Source organism: Suricata suricatta, chromosome 11, assembly GCF_006229205.1.
Source record: "Suricata suricatta isolate VVHF042 chromosome 11, meerkat_22Aug2017_6uvM2_HiC, whole genome shotgun sequence".
NCBI classification, from domain to species: domain Eukaryota; kingdom Metazoa; phylum Chordata; class Mammalia; order Carnivora; family Herpestidae; genus Suricata; species Suricata suricatta.
In genome coordinates this window covers 26,591,071-26,611,318 of record NC_043710.1, presented here as the reverse complement: position 1 = coordinate 26,611,318, position 20,248 = coordinate 26,591,071, and the positions used below count along the sequence as shown (strand labels likewise).

Below are 20,248 nucleotides of genomic sequence, written 5' to 3'. Positions count from 1 at the left end.
AATATCCTTCTGAATTAGTGTTAACTTATTTGGAGAAAGGCTAACAGCACTGAAATACAAAGTTGCCTCTGATTTGGTAGAATGAATAAATAAAACAATATATTATGTGATGAGAAACATTGCAGTACAGAGATGCAAAATTCTGATTCTGGAACCAGACTCTCTGGCTTGAACCTTGATTCTGCCACTTTTACTTAATAGTTGTAGGACTTTGAATTACTTGTCTAGCCTTATATCACTCAGAGTTTTCCAGAGAAATAGGACCAATAGTATCAAAGAGAAGCGGGGAGAGGAGTGGGACTATCACACTGTTTCAGTTTTCTGATCTGTAAAATTCTGATAACAATGGTACCTTCCTCATTTCAGGGTGTGCTTAGAGCAGTATTTGATGCCTAACTAATATATTTCATGCAGTAACTACTTATTAAATTTGATTAAAGTGGGAAAATATTGATGGTATCCCTCAAAATGGAATAAAGGAAACTTACTTTATACCCAAGTTGGGAATTGTTCCTCTTAGGTCAGATGAATGCTGGCCAATTTCCCTTTTCCGACTTTCTTAAAAAATGTGGGTCATAGAAGTAGGATTGCTATACAATTTAATAATAGAATCAATCTATTTCTAAAACTACTAACACTGTATAAGTGAAAATACTTGTATTCTCCTTTGCTTTTATGTTAATGCTGGTGTTTTCAAGAACTTTTCGTTGTTCTTTAACATCATTGGCAGTCTTTTTATTGAACTCTGATGCTTTATTGCACTTTTCCCACAAAGGAAAATGTTTCCCACAAAAACACCTTTTTTGTTTTGTATTCAAGAATTCTTTAATCAAGTTCCAGCCTACCTTTTCTAGATTTCATATTCTCCTTCCTTGAACTATGAAGAGTTCAAAGTGGCACTCTTTATCTTATTTCTTTGGTTTTATTGACTTATTTATTTCTATTCCTATAATATTTCCTGCCTTTGGCTACTGGTTGCTTCTCTGTCCTAAAATTGCACCCTCTCACCCCCAGTAAGCTTGAAAGCTCGTCTAAGGAGTAGATGTCCCTTTCTCCTTGAAAGCTTTCTAGACTGCCCTAGTTTGGATTTCATATCTGTTAATAGGTACTGTTCACTTGTCACTTACTGCTATCATTTAATCTGCCATCCTCTCTGCTGCCATCATACATTTGTCTTATTATAGACTTCATTGTTCTCCTATCTCTTCCCCCATTTCTCCCTTTATTAAACATTTTGTATGTCTTTATTTTGGTGTTCTCTGTTTGAATTTATCCCAGTGAGGCTTTAGAAAGGGGAGAAGGTGGGAAGGAAAACACTTTCATGGCTCTTGAAAAGACTGATCTATCTTTAATAAAATTCTGACCATTTTTTGACCCCAGTCTGACACTGGACATATGAAAGAGAGACATACTTGAATTTGGTTGATGCTCTTCCTTCCCAGGAAAGTAAAAGACTAACTAGTAGAAGGCAAAGAGTAGTGGGGAAGATACATGTGTACTTAGCATTTGTCTTCTACTGCCACCTTCTTTTTCTCTGCCAGCATCCCCTGATTCATAGAAACAAGTCAGTTTACATCACTGTTTTCAAAAATGTTGGGATAATACAATACTAGCAGTGGATTTTGAGGAAGCAGTGGGGTGAGGAAGGAGTGGTGGGTTTTAGCATCTCTTTTTAAGTTGGTAGTAGGTACTTAAAATGAAAATTGTGGACCATTTTTCCACAGAGGAGATGGATATAAGTAAGATTTTTTATTGTTGCTGTACTTGGGTTTCTTTGTTAATTGACTCAGGGCTTAATTAGAAATTTTATTTTATAGTTTTGATTATGAAAAATTTCAAAACTAAAGAATGAACACCTCTAAACCCATACCCAGTTTCTATAGTTTTTATCTCATGGGCAGTCCTGTTTCATATATACCCATACTTACTCCCTTGTTCCCTGTCAGCTAGATTATTTTGAAGCAAATCCCAAATATGTCATTTTATTGGCAACATTTCAGTGGTATGATAATACCTTATAGGGAAAGATGTTTCTGAATTTCTAACATCTGCTTAAAACAGATGATGTTATTAAATATTAAATTCTTATGTAAGTTAGGAATCGTCATTTTGTGTATCAGGATCACATAATTCATTGAGTAAAATGTCTTATTTATATTGGACGTGAACTAAATTGGAAGTTTTGTGAAATTCATTTTAATGTGATATGCTGATGTTTTTATGCAGATTCAGAAAACAATAAAGAAGACTGCGCGTCGGGAGCAGCTTATGAGAGAAGAAGCAGAACAAAAACGTTTAAAAACTGTACTTGAGCTCCAGTATGTTTTGGACAAATTGGGAGATGATGAGGTGCGAACTGACCTGAAGCAAGGATTGAATGGAGTGCCAATATTATCTGAAGAGGAATTGTCCTTGCTGGATGAATTCTACAAATTAGCAGACCCTGAACGGGACATGAGCTTGAGGTATAGTGGTATTTGATAGTAGAAACTTCTAAATGTTAACTTGACAACTAAAAGGTAATTAATTAGCTTTTTAATTATTATTATAAGGCTAAATGAGCAGTATGAACATGCCTCCATTCACCTGTGGGACTTGCTGGAAGGGAAGGAAAAATCTGTGTGTGGAACAACCTGTGAGTATTACAATTTTTGTAACTAAGAATCTTTAAAATTACTGTTATTTAAAAAGTAATGTTTATTGAAGATTTTTAAAACTGTAATTCATCTACTGTTTACTTTTTGGTTTATTTCCTTTTTTCTTTTCTGGTGTGTGTGTGTGTGTGTGGTGTGTGTGTGTGTGGTGTGTGTGTGTGTGTGTGTGTGTGTGTGGTGTGTGTGTGTGTGTGGTGTGTGTGTGTGTGTGTGTGTGTGTGTGGTGTGTGTGTGGTGTGTGTGTGTGTGTGGTGTGTGTGTGTGTGTGTGTGTGGTGTGTGTGTGTGTGTGTAAAACACCCCAGCATGAATCAATAAATTTGCAGAGATGGGAATCCTGACTTAACCTGATTTTGTTTGTAACTTTCTGTTTGAGGTAGACAGATTAATACTGAATACGCTTTTCAGAGTTCTTGGTATTAGATAAGGACTGGTTTTTCCTCACAGCTGAAATTTTGTGAAAAAATACTGTACCTTCTACATTTTATTCATGGTCATTGCTTTTGCCATTCTTTAGTTTTTCAGACTTCTGCTAATTTGAGGACATTAATTCTTTTTTAGTTTTAAAAACCTTAACCTCATATACGCAATGTTTATTGATTTTAAAGAAAACGAAGGACATTTAAGCTTCACGTCCTCAGTAAATTAGGAATTTTAGGTTTATTCCCTTAGTAGATAATAGATTCTTTGCTATTTATAAAGTAATTTAAGAAAGTAGATTTTTTAACATCTTAAGGTATACTTACTTTTAGGTATTTGGCAAAAAATTAAATTGTATTAAACGTTTTAATTGGCAGAATTGTGTGATGTAATTTGGAGTGTATTTGCTTTAAGGAAATGGGTAAATCAAATATGAAGAAACAATTCTTTTGTATCTTTTCATTTAAGAAGTAATTTCTTTGGGGCACCTGGGTGGCTCAAGTTGTTTAAATATCTCTCTCTTGATTTTGGCTCAGGTCTTGGTCCCACAGTTTGTGAAGTTGAGCCCTGTGTAGAGCTCCGTGCTGCACAGAGCCTGCTTGGGACTCACTCCCTCTCTCTCTGCCCCTTCCTCCACTGTAGCCTTTCTCCCCCCACAAAATAAAGAAATAAACATTTTTTTAAAAAGAATTTTCAAGGCACTGGGTTTGCTCAGTCAGTTGGGTGTCCAATTTCGGCTTAGGTCATGATCTCAGAGTGGATCCTCTGTCTCCCTGTCGCCCTGCCCTTCCTGCACATGTGTGTACACGCATGCTCACTCTCTCTCTCTCTCTCTCTCTCTCTCTCTCTCTCAAAGAAAACAAAAAAATTTTTTTCTTAGTTTGTTAACTTGTGTTGTTTACTGTATTTCTTTGTAGAGAAATCTTTTTGGCTTCTTGATTTTAGTTCTGCCAGAAATATGTACATAAGTTTGATTGGGAAGAAATTTACATATGTGTATGAACTTACTAGCTTAAAAAGGTAGTCCTGGGTCAAGCCTGATCAGTTTTTCATGAGTGTTATTGATGAGTAACAAGGGTTAAATGTATAAGCTTAGAGCTTGTTTTGGTGTTATTTTTTGCCTACTCTTGTTTACTTACCTTAAGAATGTAATGAATGTCTTTATAGCTAATGAAAAGGTACTAATGTATTCAAGTTTGTGTTATGTGCATTCAGTTTTCATGCATAAGGTTTTTAAAAAATATTTATTTATTTATTTTGAGAGAGAGGCGAGAGAAAGAGGGAGAGGGAGAATCTCAAGCAGACTCTGTACTGTCAGCACAGAGCCTGATGCCAGGGCTCGAACTCAACAAACTGTGAGATCATGACCTGAGCCGAAATCAAGAGTCGGACACTTAACTAACTGAGCCACCCAGGTGGTCTCTTATGCATAAGTTTTTTAAAATGAATAGTTCTGAGTCATGAGCCTTTGAAGTGGGGGAGGGAAAACAAATGTTTGGCATAGAAAAAGTTGTTTATTTTATTGTTAATAGAGCTTAGAGTTAATTTTATGATATTTTAATATAGTCGTGGGAAGTTTTATTTTTCTGTATAGTGACTGATTAGGGAATAGGTACATTCTACATATGTAGGTATATTCTATATTTACAAGGCCAGGAAATTGAGGGTTGGTTTGGTTTGTTTGTTTGTTTGTTTTGAGTGAGACAGGGAGAGAGAATCTTAGGTAGACTCCATGCTTAGTGAGGAGCCTGAGGCCAGGCTTGATCTCCTCACCTGAGCCAAAATCAAGAGTAGATGCTTAACCAACTGAGCCACCCAGGCAACCTGAGAATTCTTGCCATACACCTTCACCTGCTGCCCTGCCCTCTTAAATATTAGTGTGTACCACATTGTGACAGTTTTGGCCTTTCAAATATTTTCTGAATCTGTCTCTCCTTTCTTCCTTCTTTTCGAGTGCATTCTCTTAAGTGAATCCACCCTCCCCATCCCTCTTTAAAAATTTTTAATGGCTTTCTTTTTAATTACATTTTACATACATTTGTCTTTAACTTTAAAGATCTTGCATGTTCTGGCTCATAACAGTTTCTCCAGGATAGTCTGTATGCTTTTTCCATCTTCTTATGCCTCCTCAGCCACAGTGCATGCTTTCATTTTCTTGTATTTGGCAACCTTTTTCTATGTCCTTATCCTTTATACAAGGGCTTTGTAAATGCTGTTGCCTCTGCCTTGAAACACTTCTCTTCTTTCTACTTCTCGTCTAGATCTCTGCTCTTGCAGCACTCACATACCAGGAAAGCCTCCTGTGCCTCTCTCTGATTAGGTTCGGTCCATTGTACCTCTTTGTAGTGTTTTTCACAGATACGATTTTACTGTTTTTGTATCTGATAACTCTTCTCTGTTGGACTGTAAACTTAGGGCAGATATTGTATCTTTTACATAGTTTGTAGCCCCATTGCCTAGCGCATTGCCTAACATAGGTAGGTGCTAAATAAAAATGATTAAATGATAACTGTCAGCTTTTTTTTTTTTGCAGTGACTTTCATAGAATATATAACGTTTAATACTAATAGGTTCTTCTTGTTCTCTGTCATTCCATAATTTCTATCCTTAGTGGACTTTAATGTTTTTTATATGTATGTTTCAGTAATAGTTGATAAGGTTTTTTTTCTTACCACAGTACTTTGTAGCATGTTGAATCTTAATTCAGGTCAGGCATGCTTGATAGTCTAACATTATAATTCATGTTCTATTTTTAGATAAAGCTCTAAAGGAAATTGTTGAGCGTGTTTTCCAGTCAAACTACTTTGACAGCACTCACAACCACCAGAATGGGCTATGTGAGGAAGAAGAGGCGGCCTCAGCACCTGCAGCGGAAGACCAGGTTGCTGAAGCTGGTGAGTACTTCAGTGGATATGAGCTGTAGTTTAGGAATCCTGGTTTTAGTCTCCTTTGCCACAAGTTCAAGCTATACATTGATTTAGTTATGTATGCACACTGAGATTTTTAAAGAAACTTTAAGCATAACAAAATATTAGAACAATGCATACTAAGAATAATTCTCAGAGTTATTAAATATCCATCATTTACTTACTGGTCTTGATCACTGTTACAAACTTATACACTTCTTTTGTTGCAATATTGCTGTCCTGGAGTACAGATGAGGGGAAACGTTTTAGGATTTTTTTTTAAGTACATTTTGGTTGACATACCTAGATTTATTGTTGTTTACCATGCTAATATATGAAGTGGATAGTGTGAGGGTATATGTGTGTGTGTTTTAAATGATGGGGAGATTATAACTCTATAATCCTGAACTGTAAATTTCTCAGTGGCAAAGGATCTTTTCTAATTCACTTTAGCACAACACTAATTTGTAGGTAAGCACTCACCAGGAGTACTTTTATGATAATTTAAGTTGATGAATAAAATTCTGAGTACCATTGGAACCATTGTCAGAACATGAATTTTGAAATGGTTAAAAGGAATCTGATTGACTGGATTGAAATCTTGGCTTTCACGCTGATTAACTATGTAACTTTGGGCAAGTTTCTGAATTTCTCTGTCTCAGGTTCTGTTTTGAAAGTATGTCAATTATGTATATGGTGCCTCACACAGAGTAAGCACTTTATACAAGTCTTAGCTATTAGGTTGAAACGAGAAGGGAAGATTGCACATTGGTGGAATTTATGGTTGCAGATCAATATAAGGAAGTCTCCCCACCCCCCACTCCCCGCTTTATGATATTACTCTAAGAATAGAGAGGTTTTAACTTAGCTCTTTACTGGCATTATGCCTAATCCCGAGTAACTGCCCTTGAATCTAATTTATTCTGGAGTAAATACTAAAGAAAACTGTATCTACATATATTACTGTAAGAATGATGGAATACAGACACTTACTGCTAATTATTAAAACTTTGTAAATAAACTCGGCTGTTTGATGGTAAACTGTTAACTTATTTGGAGTTCAAATGAATTGCGAATTTAAAAATATTTTCTTACACCCATTTATACGCATTTTTAACTTCTTAGAACCTGAGCCAGCAGAAGAATACACAGAACAAAGTGAAGTTGAATCAACAGAGGTATGATTTTTATTTAATGCTAGCTTTCTTTTTCTGCCTTTCAGACAGAGCTCTCAAACATTTATTTTGCTTTGCAGTATGTAAATAGACAATTTATGGCAGAAACACAGTTTAGCAGTGGTGAAAAGGAGCAAGTAGATGAGTGGACAGTTGAAACGGTTGAGGTAAGAGTTCTCTCAGTTGCAAAGTTGATGTCTTTTGTTTTAATTTGTCACATTTATCTCCTCAGAATAAATTAAGATTTAATTTTTTGCATTAGTACATTTATTGCCATATTAAACTGATTAAGTATAACAAGATCATTATGTTTAAAAAGTAATTTGTTTATCCCTATGCATGTTTAATAGAATCTCTGTTTTGCTGATCTAGCCAAAGAAAATTTATGTAAAGTTCTATGTGGAAGTGGGGAAAAAAAGTTCTTCAGGGTTATTAAAGTACATGATTTTTCTGTTATTGATACCAGGCTGCTGTTTAAAAATCTGGGCTCCCACATGGATAGCCTCCAGAAAAGGCTCACCTTCCAAGGGATATGCTGGAGTGTCCTCTTAGACTCCTCCTTAATGCTCTAGACTTCTTCTCGTGTTTCCTAATTCTGTCTCTTAATTGACATTACCTTTTTTCAGGTCCTCATGTTTAGTTCAGGGACCCTCTTCATATTTTTCTTTTCTGACTGCCCCAGGCCATCCTATTCACTTTTACAGGTCAATTAATAGAAAACTTAGTTTTGATTAAGTTACTTTCACTCGAAACTCTTAATGGTGCCATGTTGCCTATAAGATACAATGAAAATGCCTTACCAAGTTGGTCCTAGCCGTCCTTTCCATCCTCTTTAGGTGATTTCTTCTATATATCTAAAGTACAGAAAAAACAGCTTTAAGGTGTGAATAATATGCTTTTCTTTTTAATATTGTTACTCTTCTATCATTCTCTAAAGGTGTGATTGTAGTAGTACCTTTAGCTATTTATATGTGCCAGAACGTACTACTGATAACTTGTCCCTGACCCCAGAAGGTTAGATAGTTTGGATGAAAACACTGTTCCATGAGATCCTAGCAAGACAATATTTATTTGCTGAATTATGCAAGGCAGTTCAGAAGTACTAGAGGAGGGTTAGAAGAAAATAAGATGTAAAAGACCTATACAGTAGTGATTTATATATATATATATAGGAGGTGTGCAAACCTACTGGACCTTGACTAGAGTAGATTTGGTATATGTTTTAAGGGGAGTCAGGTAATAGGTATATATTAGCATGGGTATACAGGTAGAATTGAATTATTAACATATTTGTTTTGTTGAACATTAGGAATGGTAAGTATGGCTAGGCATAGTAGGAAAAGGTTGGGAAGTAACAGTGCTTTGTAGTTAAGTACTTTTTGCATTTTATTGGGGAAGAAAAGTATATTATCATACTTAGCACTGTGCCATTATGATTTGTTCTCAAGTACTTGGCAGGTAGGGTCTTCCTAAAGGCTATCCATATGGGATTCTAAGGAATTTTTTTGATGTAGATGACAGATCAGTTGGTTTTTGTGATCAATTTAGGTAGTGATTATTATCTCACTATTGCTTATAAAAGAAAATAAGGTTATGATTTACCTAGGCTTACCTAGGTAGAAGTTGCCCAGATTTAAAAGCCAGACCGAATATAAATTTGATTTAATAAAAATTAGATTTCCCAGAAGAGAGGGAATTGCTGAAAATAATAACCAGAAATTATTAGAGCTAGGAAAAAGATATTGTGAGCCTTGGCTTTTGTAGCAATTTAGGGGATAGGGCTTGAGCCTGTGGTATTGGCAGAGAGAATGAAATGGTGGGAACTCAAAGTTTGATGATAAATAGTAAGTAACTTTTCTTGAGTGCTGTTAATCAGGTACTGAGGTAGATATGTATTTGATAAATATAAATTTACTTATTATAGAAGGCAGAGCAGTTTAAGCACAATACATTTTTTTAGGAAGTAAGCATGAGTAGTCATTCTTTTGAAAGCAGTTTATAAAGTAGATCTGAAAAGCTACATGATGATCCTGTGGAATGGAGAATACTGTAGAAGCGATAGCACTGAATGTTAAATTTGGGATAATTGTTAGTTGGAGTAACTACATTAAAGCCTACTATCCTGTTTATAATATTGTGCCATGTATAGTTCAGGGACCTGTTGTGATGATCATGAATGGAGCCCTTTGATTCTACCAGTCTGCATCTCCCCCCACTGCTTCCACTTTAGGTGGTAAATTCACTCCAGCAGCAGCCTCAGGCTGCATCTCCTTCAGTACCAGAGCCCCACTCTTTGACTCCGGTGGCCCAGGCAGATCCCCTTGTGAGAAGACAGCGAGTTCAGGATCTTATGGCACAAATGCAGGGGCCCTATAATTTCATACAGGTAGGTGCAGTTCAGTCAAACACTAACTAACTGAAGGCTTACGTGTTTACATTACTTAATTTCATCATATCCTAACTTGCAGGATTCAATGCTGGATTTTGAAAACCAGACACTCGATCCTGCCATTGTATCTGCACAGCCTATGAATCCAACACAAAACATGGATATGCCCCAGCTGGTTTGCCCTCCAGGTTAGTGATAGTTCCTTTTTGTGTGAGAAATATAGGGCCAGTGCTTTCAGGTTTTGTAAAGACTGTGAAAATGAACTTTTCCCTTTTAATGTTTGCTTAACTTTTGGATCTTGTGTCTTTTAATTTGATAAGAAATGTTCTTTTGTCCTATAATACGAATAACTGTTCTGTTTTTTAAAGCTTTTTATTGTTATATATTCTTAAGTATGTGCAAATGTAGAGTTTGAAGAGTTTTCATAGACTGAGCACACCAGCACCCAGATATGGACCGTTACCTGTACCCCAGAAGCCTATTTGTGTCTACTTCCACTCACTAGTTATCCTCTTTTCCAGCCCCATAGGAACCATTTCCTGTAATTTATATAAATGAAATTTTGCTTGGCTTTTAAATTTTAAAATTAATTTTAGCATAAAAATAATAGAGGTGTCCTTCTCTGAAGGATGCTTGCAGCTTTTTAGGAGAATTTTTGAACATTTTATTACTTAAATAAAAATGAGATGCAACAGTGTAACTGGGTAAGAGGATGCTTAAGAGGAAAGGAGAAGATGAGTGAAAAGGCAGTTGAAGTTTTAAACCCTTACTAGTCTTACACCACCATTAGAAATAGTAGCACTAAATAGAGTTGTTGGTGTCTTGTATTGGGTTAAGTGGACCACCTTTCTCAAGGACTATTAGTAATTTTGAGTCTTGGTTTTTTTTTTCCCCCCAGAACATTTCATTAAGGGCACAAAAGTTGGAACTATATAAATTAACGTATTTATTAAGTCTTCAGATTCGTAAAAGGAGTTGCTGAATAAAAGCATATTTAATGACACAGTTAATTTGGTAAAGTACTTATGATTTCTCCAAAGTGAAGGGAGCTCACATCTCTGTAACATCTGTACCATATTTGGGTTATGCCTTCTATAAGTGAAAGGAATTGTGAGAGTTGACTAATAGTGACTACCAACAAACTGAAATGCTCACTTGAAAGCTAAAATCATACCTATACTTTTTTACTGATTTTCATGATCACCAAAAAGTGTTTTTAGGATTTGGCTATAAAATTTTTCTCTGAAGAAATTTGATTTTGGATGCTTTTGGTCAATTTTGCAGTTCATTCTGAATCTAGACTTGCTCAGCCTAATCAAGTTCCTGTACAACCAGAAGCTACACAGGTAGGAATGATAGAAATATTGTTGCACATTTGTTTTTAATCAGTTCTTGGGTCTTTTTTTTAATTAGCTTAATGAAGTCAGGTATGAATTTTATCATTGTACAAGTCTGGCGTGGGTAGCTGTCTACCTTAGTTTCCATATTTACATTTACTTTTGTATTACTGATTTAAAAATAATTTTTTTGGTTAAATCTTGTGTTTATGGTAGTAAGGAAGATGCTTTTTTATATTTTGAACTAAGTAGAATTTGAGAAGACATTTTAAATTTCATAATTCTAAAATTTAGTGTAGATGTTGCTGTTTAGAAGCATTTGTAGGGGACTTCATAACTGGGCTTGGGTTTAGTTAATGTTCAGCTTCAATATTATATGTATTTTTGCAGTTGTTAGGTTTTATAGTTTACTTAACAGGTATATCTGTCTACTTCTGAGCGCTGTCTGTATTAGAGTTGGTTTATAACAGAAAGCAGCTTTGATTGCTTTATTTCTGCGTAGGTTCCTTTGGTTTCGTCTACAAGTGAGGGGTATACAGCGTCTCAACCCTTGTACCAGCCTTCTCATGCTACAGAGCAACGACCACAAAAGGAACCAATTGACCAGATTCAGGCAAGTTTCTGTTACCAGGTAACTTAAACTTGATAAGGCACTTATTCATGAATTGGGCAGAGGTAAATTACTATTGTGATGCTTTTTATATCTAACACATGTAATACAGTATTTTGCTGTTTTGAAATAGTTTAATTTTTTTTTAACTTTGAGAGTTTTTTAAGTTTGAATTTTTAAGTTTTTAAGTCTTGAGAGAGAGAGAAAACATGAAAGGGGAGGGGAAGAGAGAGAGGGAGTGAGAATCCCAAGCAGGCTCCATGCTGTCAGCACAGAGCCCAATGTGGGGCTTGAACTCGAACTGAGATCATGAACTGAGCTGAAATCAAGAGTTAGATACTTAACCGACTGAGCCACCCAGGTCCCCCAGTTGAATTTCTTAACGTACTAAGACTTGGATAGTAGACTTGGCTAGCTTTAGTTTACCACTAAAGTGCATCTATTCACTTTGTGTTTAGGCAACAATCTCTTTAAATACAGACCAGACTACAGCATCGTCATCCCTTCCTGCTGCTTCTCAGCCTCAGGTGTTCCAGGCTGGGACAAGCAAACCGTTACATAGCAGTGGAATCAATGTAAACGCAGCTCCATTCCAGTCCATGCAAACGGTACATAAATTAATTAAAGTAACATTAAATGCCTAGTGTGTACTATCATCATGCCAGAGCCTCAACAAAAGTCTTCATTTAACTTTGTGCTTGAGTAGTGTGCATCTACCCAAGTGTAGAGTATATTTAATTGATAAAATCTGATTTTCCCTGCTCCCAAATTTGAGTCTTTGGAGTTATGTGCTCTCATACCTTCCTGTTTTGTAGTTTCATCCTTTTGATTGACAAAAGTAAACATGCAGAAAAGTAGACTACTGTATCACATATAAATCAGTACCGAGATTTAACAATTGTCTACATTTTCTCATATTTGCTTTTCTTTTATTTTACTGAAGTTTCTCATCATGATCCTTCATCCTGGTTTTTCAGGAAGCATCTCTAAATTCCAAAATTTCTAGAAAATGATGAGAATACGGTAATTGATGGGATACAGATAAATCAGTGCGCATGGGAAAGTGTATAGGGTTAAATACTTAAAATATTAACTTTTGATTAAATGTCAATAAAAAAATTTAAATGAATAAAACATTCAACTCAGAGTTTAGAGTTAATTTCTATAAGTAACATTGTATCAGTGATTTGCATCTCTTAAAAAAGATTTCTTATTTATAACAGCATTTCCATAAGTTTGTTGATTTTTTTTGTATTTTTAGATTTTGATCCCCACTTTTGCTCTAAGTGCTGTATGGTGTATGTGTATGTACATAAATATAAATATGTATATGGGGGAGAATATATGTGGGTTTGAGAAATGTATTTACATTTTTTGGTAAAACAAGTATGGAGGTCTGCCATGTTAAAAGTAGGGAAATTATTAGCATAAGGGGATGCAGTAATCATTTACTTTATTTACTTACAGGTGTTCAATATGAATGCCCCAGTTCCTCCTGTTAATGAACCAGAAACTTTGAAACAGCAAAATCAGTACCAGGCCAGTTATAACCAGAGCTTTTCTAGTCAGCCTCACCAAGTAGAACAAACAGACCTTCAGCAAGAACAGCTTCAAACAGGTAGGAAAACCGGGGTCCCTTCCTTGGCTACTTGCTTTCCAACACCATTACTGCCAGTGCTGGGAGGGTTTACACTTTAAAGTGGCAGTGTCCAGGAGTCTTTCTTTTAGTAGTAGACTTCATGGATTTTTTTGTTGCAGATCTTGAATAAAATCAGGCCCATATTTATTGTATGTGAATTACATGCACTTTTTTTGGCGGTCTTATGCCCATTTTCCTTTGGTCAGTAAACTTTCATAATATCCCTTTTTCATTCTGATTTTAGTGGAACTTTTTATTTAGGATGAAGATCAACTTTACTTTTTTTGTTGCTTTTTAAATTTTTTTAATGTTTTATTTATTTTTGAGAGAGAGAGAGAGAGAGAGAGTGAGAGAGAGAGTGTGTGTGAGCAGGGGAGGGTCAGAGAGAGAGAGGGAGACACAGAATCTGAAGACAGGCTCCAGGCTCTGAGCTAGCTGTCAGCCCAGAGCCTGATGGGGGCCGAACCCGCGAACCACGAGATCATGATTTGAGCCAAAGCTGAATGGATGCTCAACTGACTGAGCCACCCAGGTGCCCCAAGATCAACTTTACTTTTAATTGCTAATTAATTGAAGCCAACTAGCATGATACCTGGTAGGTAGTAAGTCAGTTATACAAAGTTAAGCAGTAAGGAGTGGGCTTTGTTGTCAGTGTGCTAATTATAATCAGAGTAGTAAAACGCAGAAATCTCGTGGTGGCTGCATTTGGTAGAACTAGTTTGAAACAAAATCCTTGTTGGCAAGTAAGATTACACATAAGTTGGCTATAAGTTGACCATACCTGTCAAAATAATGTAGATAGAGAGATCTTAGATTTCTTAACTTTGTAAGGCATATTAAATACCTACTTAGGTTTTTGGTAGATCCTCAGTTGTTTAATTGGAATCCCACAACAAACTTGCAAACCTGGCTAAAATCATAAGAGTTAAAAGTTTAATTTTATCAGACTGATTGAAAGAACTATGAAATATTCTAATTGTCTAATTTCTTGATAGATTTTGATGACCATTATGGATTTTTAGTACAAAATTCTTACATGTCTCTCTACTATTCAGCACCCACTAATTAGGAAGTTTGAATCAGCTGTAGTCTGATGGATATTTATCCATTATGCTATCTGTGTCCAGCTTCTGAATGATAAAGCCAGGCTTTGTGCTCAGGCTCCTTTAATTATTGTCATGTACTCATAAGCATGTTGGCACAATGTCTGCAGGCCTCCAATACACCTGCTCTATAGCAAATTGTAGAATCTAGTTAGGAACAACATGAGAAAAGGATATGGCAAGTCTATTTATGGACTTAGAGTTTATGTTGTACAAATACTTCAATAGAATTTCTGGGGTTTTTTTGTTTTTTTTTTTAAGGAATTCTGGTATTTTAAAATAAATACCACACTTTAATTGTATGAGTTTTATTTATTGCTATGAGTTTTTTGCAGTGAAATTTGACCAAGACTAATAAAATTCTTACTGATAAAAAGTGAGTTGAAAATTCACTTCTTTTGACCAGTCTCTACATGCATATGAATGAATCTCTTTAGATAGAAAATGTTATCTGTAATCATGATACTTGCCTGTATTTTTAAATTTGGGGGAATGTAGTGAAAGGCAGTCTGTGTAGAAAGATCACAGTGAATAGTGTAATTAGTCCATTAATTGGATAGTTTAGAAAGGAGTCACGGCATCCCTTTTAGGCATACTTTGACTTTTTCATTGCAAAATTGTGTTTAAAAACCAATAAATGTATTTGGGGTTTCCTGAGGCCATAAAATAGGTCAGGTTTTTCAAGAGTTATAGCACCCGTTCTCTCTGCCTAAACATGGGAGATTTGGGCTGGCTGTTTTTGTTCCTGGGTAGTGGACCTTCCTCTAATATATATATCTTCCTCACCTCCCAAAGGTACTGTTAGTATCCTGTCTTTTCTCCCTTGTGAATTATTAACATTGGCTAATACCCAAAAGGTACCTCTGGACTTAATTTTTGAACATTTTTAGATTCTAGACTTCTCCCCATTGTGGAAGGAGGGGGTGTGCAAGGTAGTGTGAACCATCTAGAATCTTTTCTTTACCTCATCAGTTTGAGTGTCAATGTGAGTACTATATAACTGTCTTCTAAATTGATTGTACTTTAAAAGTACTTGAAATAGGATCAGGCATTAAAGGAGGTATAAGTTGAAGATTTCTGATGATTTACCTTCATAATTGACTGAATATTCTACTATATGGTTGTTTAGCTATGGGAGAACATGGTTTTGTATGTTCCATTAAGTATCAAGAGAAATTTAAAAGAATAAGAGGGCTTCTACCACTAAGCTTTATAGTGAAAATAATAAATGATACACATGGTTATTGTACTGTTTTAGTATGTAAGATATTTCAAATTATTGTGGGTCTCATGCTAATAGGCAGATGCCTCTCAGAAGATGTTTAATAATACAGGTTTTCATTCCATTTGGAAGGACAGAATTCTGTGCTCTCACACATTGTGTGCTTCCAAAGGTTTGAAACTCTGGTTGGAGAATTACTTAATATATGGGCTGGAGAAAAATAGGGACTTAATGTGTAGTTTTCCTTATTGTAAATATGAAAATTTATTTAAAGATAATTTGAGGAGAAGTATAAGACACTTCTGAACCCAGAAAACGTGAAAGAACAAATTATGATGAGCTGTGTGTGTGTGTGTGTGTGTGTGTGTGTGTATAAATTTTTTCTTCTTATCCTAGTGGTTGGCACTTACCATGGTTCCCAAGACCAGCCCCATCCAGTGACCGGTAACCACCAGCAGCCTCCCCAGCAGAACCCTGGATTTCCACGTAGCAGTCAGCCCTATTACAACAGTCGTGGTGTGTCTCGTGGTGGTTCCCGTGGTGCTAGAGGCTTAATGAATGGATATAGGGGCCCTGCCAATGGATTTAGAGGTAAAGAAAAAAAAGTAGCAAGTTCATTTTCCTTTTTGATTTGTAAAATAGAAGTATGTCACATGGTTTCTGGGAAAGATGTCTTTCTCTGCATTAACCTGTCATGTACAATTTATACGTTTTTAGTATATTAGGTAGTTAAATTGACAAAATTGCTAATGAGTGTTTTTGTATGTGTCAAATCCATGTCTTCCATGTCTCTGAGGGGATAATTGCTTTCCATTATCTCTTTATGGGGTTTTGTGTGTGTGTGTGTGTGTGTGTGTGTGTGTGTGGGTTGTATGCATGGTTGGGTGAAAATGTCCTCTTCCAAAGAAATTAATACTCAAATTTAGGAAAAGATTAGATCAATATGGGAAATTAGAAATTAATTTGAATAACTGGCATGGCTTATAATTTTTCAGTTCTTCCCTTAGTAGTAAGAAAGTAAAAATTCCTTGTGTAGATAAGAAAATTGTTTTCTTGTCCTAAATTTTAGGAGGATATGATGGTTACCGCCCTTCATTCTCTAACACTCCAAACAGTGGTTACACACAGTCTCAGTTCAGTGCTCCCCGGGACTACTCTGGCTATCAGCGGGTAGGTAGAAGTTGCTTTAAAATAAAACCTGACCTAAACAAACCAATGGAACGGACTAATGGGGTTGTTTGGATTTCGGTAACTAAGTATTTTGAGGCTAATTTTGCACCTTTGTACATTATACTTTATTATGGAAAATGATGACTTTTTGCTTTTCCTAGCACTCAGTATAGGTACTCATTTTTTAGAGTCTCTCAAAAATGGAATGATTTCATGCACTGTTGGTGGGAATGCAAATTGGTGCAGTCACTATGAAACACAATATGGAGGTTCCTTAAAAAATTAAAAACAGAATTACCATATGATCCAGTAATTCCACTGGGTATTTAGAAAACGAAAACACTAATTCGAAATGAAACATGCACCCCTCTGTTTATTGCAGCATTATTTATAATGACCAGGATGTGAAAGCAACCCAAGTGTCCATCAATAGATGGGTAGAGAAGATGTATATGTACACAATGGAATATTACTCAGCCACAGAAATGAATGAAATATTGTTCTTTGCAACAATATGGATGGACCTAGAGGGTATAATGCTAAATGTAAAAACTCAGAGAAAGACAAATACCATACGATTTCACTCATATGTGGAATTTAAGAAACAAACCATAAAAGAGACAAAAGACGAGCCTCTCAAATAGAGAACAAATTTGGTAGTTGGCAGAGGGAAGGTGGATAGGGAGAATGGATGAAACCGATAAAAGAGATTAAGAGTACACTTATCTTGAGCACTGAGAAATGTGTAGAATTTTTGAGTCTTTATGATGTACACCTGAAATTAATGTAATACTGTGTGTTAATTATACTTAAAAATAAATCTGTATAGGAGGAAATAAGAATGATTTTAAGAGCAGAGACATCTAACTGAATGTTCTTGAGAGTAGCAGAAGTAAATTACCGAATAATTTCTAGCTATGATGTATTGAAATGTCTAAAAAAAATTAGGACAAATTTTGTGTTCTGTGTTAGACTCTAAGAATAGATAGATGAGAAAGCATTAAAGAAATTACCTTTTCTTCAGTACTAACTAGCTTGTCTTCTAGGATGGATATCAGCAGAATTTCAAGCGAGGCTCTGGGCAGAGTGGACCACGGGGAGCCCCACGAGGTAATATTTTGTGGTGGTGATCCTAGCTCCTAAGTGGAGCTTCTGTTCTGGCCTTGGAAGAGCTGTTCCATAGTCTGCATGTAGGTTACATGTTAGGAATACATTTATCATTACCAGATTTGTTGCTAGGGATTAAATGAAATGCTCTGTTTCTAAAACTTATCTTGAACCCAAATTTAATTTTTTGAATGACTTTCCCTGTTACTATATAAATTGTCTTGAAAACTAGAACATTTCTCCTCCTCAGAAAAAGTGTTTTTCCAACTGCAAATTATTTTTCAGGTCCTAAAACCTGCTAAATGTTTTTAGGAAGTACTTACTGAAACATTTTTGTAAGACATTTTTGGAATGAGATTGAACATTTATATAAATTTATTATTCCTCTTTCATTTTTGAACATGCATATTATATTTTAGGGTCAGAAACACTTTAATGGCCAGATAAGCCATAGTTACATTTAGAGAACCATTTAGAAGTGATAGACCTAATTGAAATTTCAAAGCCTTTGGATCACTAATAGTGATAGAAATGTCAAGTTAATTCTTTTAAGTAAAACATCCAAAATCCTAACTAACTTACTGAACAATATCTAAAAATTACAGACTTAAAGAGTTTCTGATTTTGTCAATTACCATAAGAGAACTGCTTCCTTTTGGGCCAAAAGTCAACCTATGTAACAATTAGAGGTAGCATTTCATATGATCTGAAGTTCTAAATGGTTCTCTGATTTAAGAGAAGTTAAACTGAATAGGTTTCCTCTAGATATGGGCCATAACATGTATAAAATGTATATTAAGGAGGAATGACAAAGTACTTTGATTTCAATGCTCGTAGAAACTGGCCAGCAAAAAGGTGCATTTTATTTTTAAATTAATGGATCACTTGGGAATTACTGACTTGAAGTATCAAAGGATATTTGCATGTGAATGTGGGTTATGTTCTTTCTCACCTTGTAGCATATTCTATGAAAGTTGAGTTGACTGGTAGCTAAAAATCTGTTTTAACAGCATGTAAAAAGTTACTTTATTTGTTACAAGTCATTATACAGTTTTGAATGTTATGTAGTTTCTTTTTAACAGTTTAGGTAACAAGGTCTGTTTTTCATTCTGGTGCTTTTATTAATTTTGATAGTATGATGTTACCTTACTACTGAAATGTAAGCTAGAGTGTACACTAGAATGTAAGCTCCATGAGAGCAGGTACCTTGTCTGTCTTCACTGCTGTATCTATTTCCAACGCCTGATGACGGTGCCTGGCACATAGTAGGCACTCAATAAATACTTGTTGAATGAATGAATGTATGAGTACTGGTGGAATACTCCATTAGCTCTACTCTTCTTTTAGCTAGAAAACATGAGCAAATTTGCGCATGACAACTTCCAGGACAGGTGAACACTGAAGAATTGACCCCTTAAGCCTAATAATGTGGTGACAAGCTGCCCACATGCTTCTTGACTTCAGATGAAAAATCTGCTTGAAGGCAAAACAAATAGTATTTGAAAGAAAAACCAAATGCCATTTTTGTCTTCTAGGTCGTGGAGGGCCCCCAAGACCCAACAGAGGGATGCCGCAAATGAACACTCAGCAAGTGAATTAATCTGATTCACAGGATTATGTTTAAACGCCAAAAACACACTGGCCAGTGTACCATAATATGTTACCAGAAGAGTTATTATCTATTTGTTCTCCCTTTCAGGAAACTTATTGTAAAGGGACTGTTTTCATCCCATAAAGACAGGACTACAATTGTCAGCTTTATATTACCTGGATATGGAAGGAAACTATTTTTATTCTGCATGTTCTGTCCTAAGCGTCATCTTGAGCCTTGCACATGATACTCAGATTCCTCACCCTTGCTTAGGAGTAAAACATAATACACTTTACGGGGTGATATCTCCATAGTTACCTGAAGTGGCTTGGAAAAAGCAAGATTGACTTTTGACATTGGATAATATCTACACGTCAGCCCTAGAGTTATTCAATGATAATTGACAAAACTAAAATATTTCCCTTGAAGAAGGAAGGAGTGGAGTGTGGTTTGGCAGAACAACTGCATTTCACAGCTTTTCCAGTTAAATTGGAGCACTGAACGTTTAGATGCATACCAAACTGTGCATGGGCCCTTAATACAAGGCTGGCTGCCAGCTTTGATACAGCACTCTTCATCCTTGGCCAAACGACTGTGGTTAAAAACACATGTGAATTGCTTTTTAACAGCCGATACTGTATAAGACAAAGCCAAAATGCAAAATTAGGCTTTGATTGGCACTTTTTGAAAAATATGCAACAAATACGGGATGTAATCTGGATGGCCGCTTCTGTACTAAATGTGAAGTATTTAGATACCTTTTTGAACACTTAACATTTTCTTCGACAATGACTTTTATAAGGATTGGTACTATATATCATTCCTTATAATGTACATTGTCTGTCACTAATCCTCGATCTTGCTGTATTGTCACCTAAATTGGTACAGGTACTGATGAAAATACCTAATGGATAATCATAACACTC

At 35.7% G+C, this 20,248-nt stretch overlaps 1 protein-coding gene across 1 annotated transcript in view; it reads left to right on the top strand.

Annotated features, from left to right (window-relative positions):
• CAPRIN1 (cell cycle associated protein 1) overlaps nucleotides 1-19,531 on the top strand; it is a 35,973-nt gene extending 16,442 nt beyond the window's left edge. Inside the window, exons 5-19 of the mRNA XM_029956113.1 lie at nucleotides 2,227-2,465; nucleotides 2,553-2,635; nucleotides 5,830-5,967; nucleotides 7,105-7,157; nucleotides 7,235-7,321; nucleotides 9,385-9,540; nucleotides 9,623-9,731; nucleotides 10,828-10,889; nucleotides 11,383-11,493; nucleotides 11,949-12,098; nucleotides 12,958-13,108; nucleotides 15,851-16,045; nucleotides 16,524-16,624; nucleotides 17,671-17,734; nucleotides 19,267-19,531. Of these exons, the coding sequence (XP_029811973.1) occupies nucleotides 2,227-2,465; nucleotides 2,553-2,635; nucleotides 5,830-5,967; nucleotides 7,105-7,157; nucleotides 7,235-7,321; nucleotides 9,385-9,540; nucleotides 9,623-9,731; nucleotides 10,828-10,889; nucleotides 11,383-11,493; nucleotides 11,949-12,098; nucleotides 12,958-13,108; nucleotides 15,851-16,045; nucleotides 16,524-16,624; nucleotides 17,671-17,734; nucleotides 19,267-19,331 (1,764 nt within the window). The 3' untranslated portion in view covers nucleotides 19,332-19,531. The remainder of the gene's footprint in view (nucleotides 1-2,226; nucleotides 2,466-2,552; nucleotides 2,636-5,829; nucleotides 5,968-7,104; nucleotides 7,158-7,234; nucleotides 7,322-9,384; nucleotides 9,541-9,622; nucleotides 9,732-10,827; nucleotides 10,890-11,382; nucleotides 11,494-11,948; nucleotides 12,099-12,957; nucleotides 13,109-15,850; nucleotides 16,046-16,523; nucleotides 16,625-17,670; nucleotides 17,735-19,266) is intronic.
• Nucleotides 19,532-20,248: the final 717 nt, after the last annotated feature.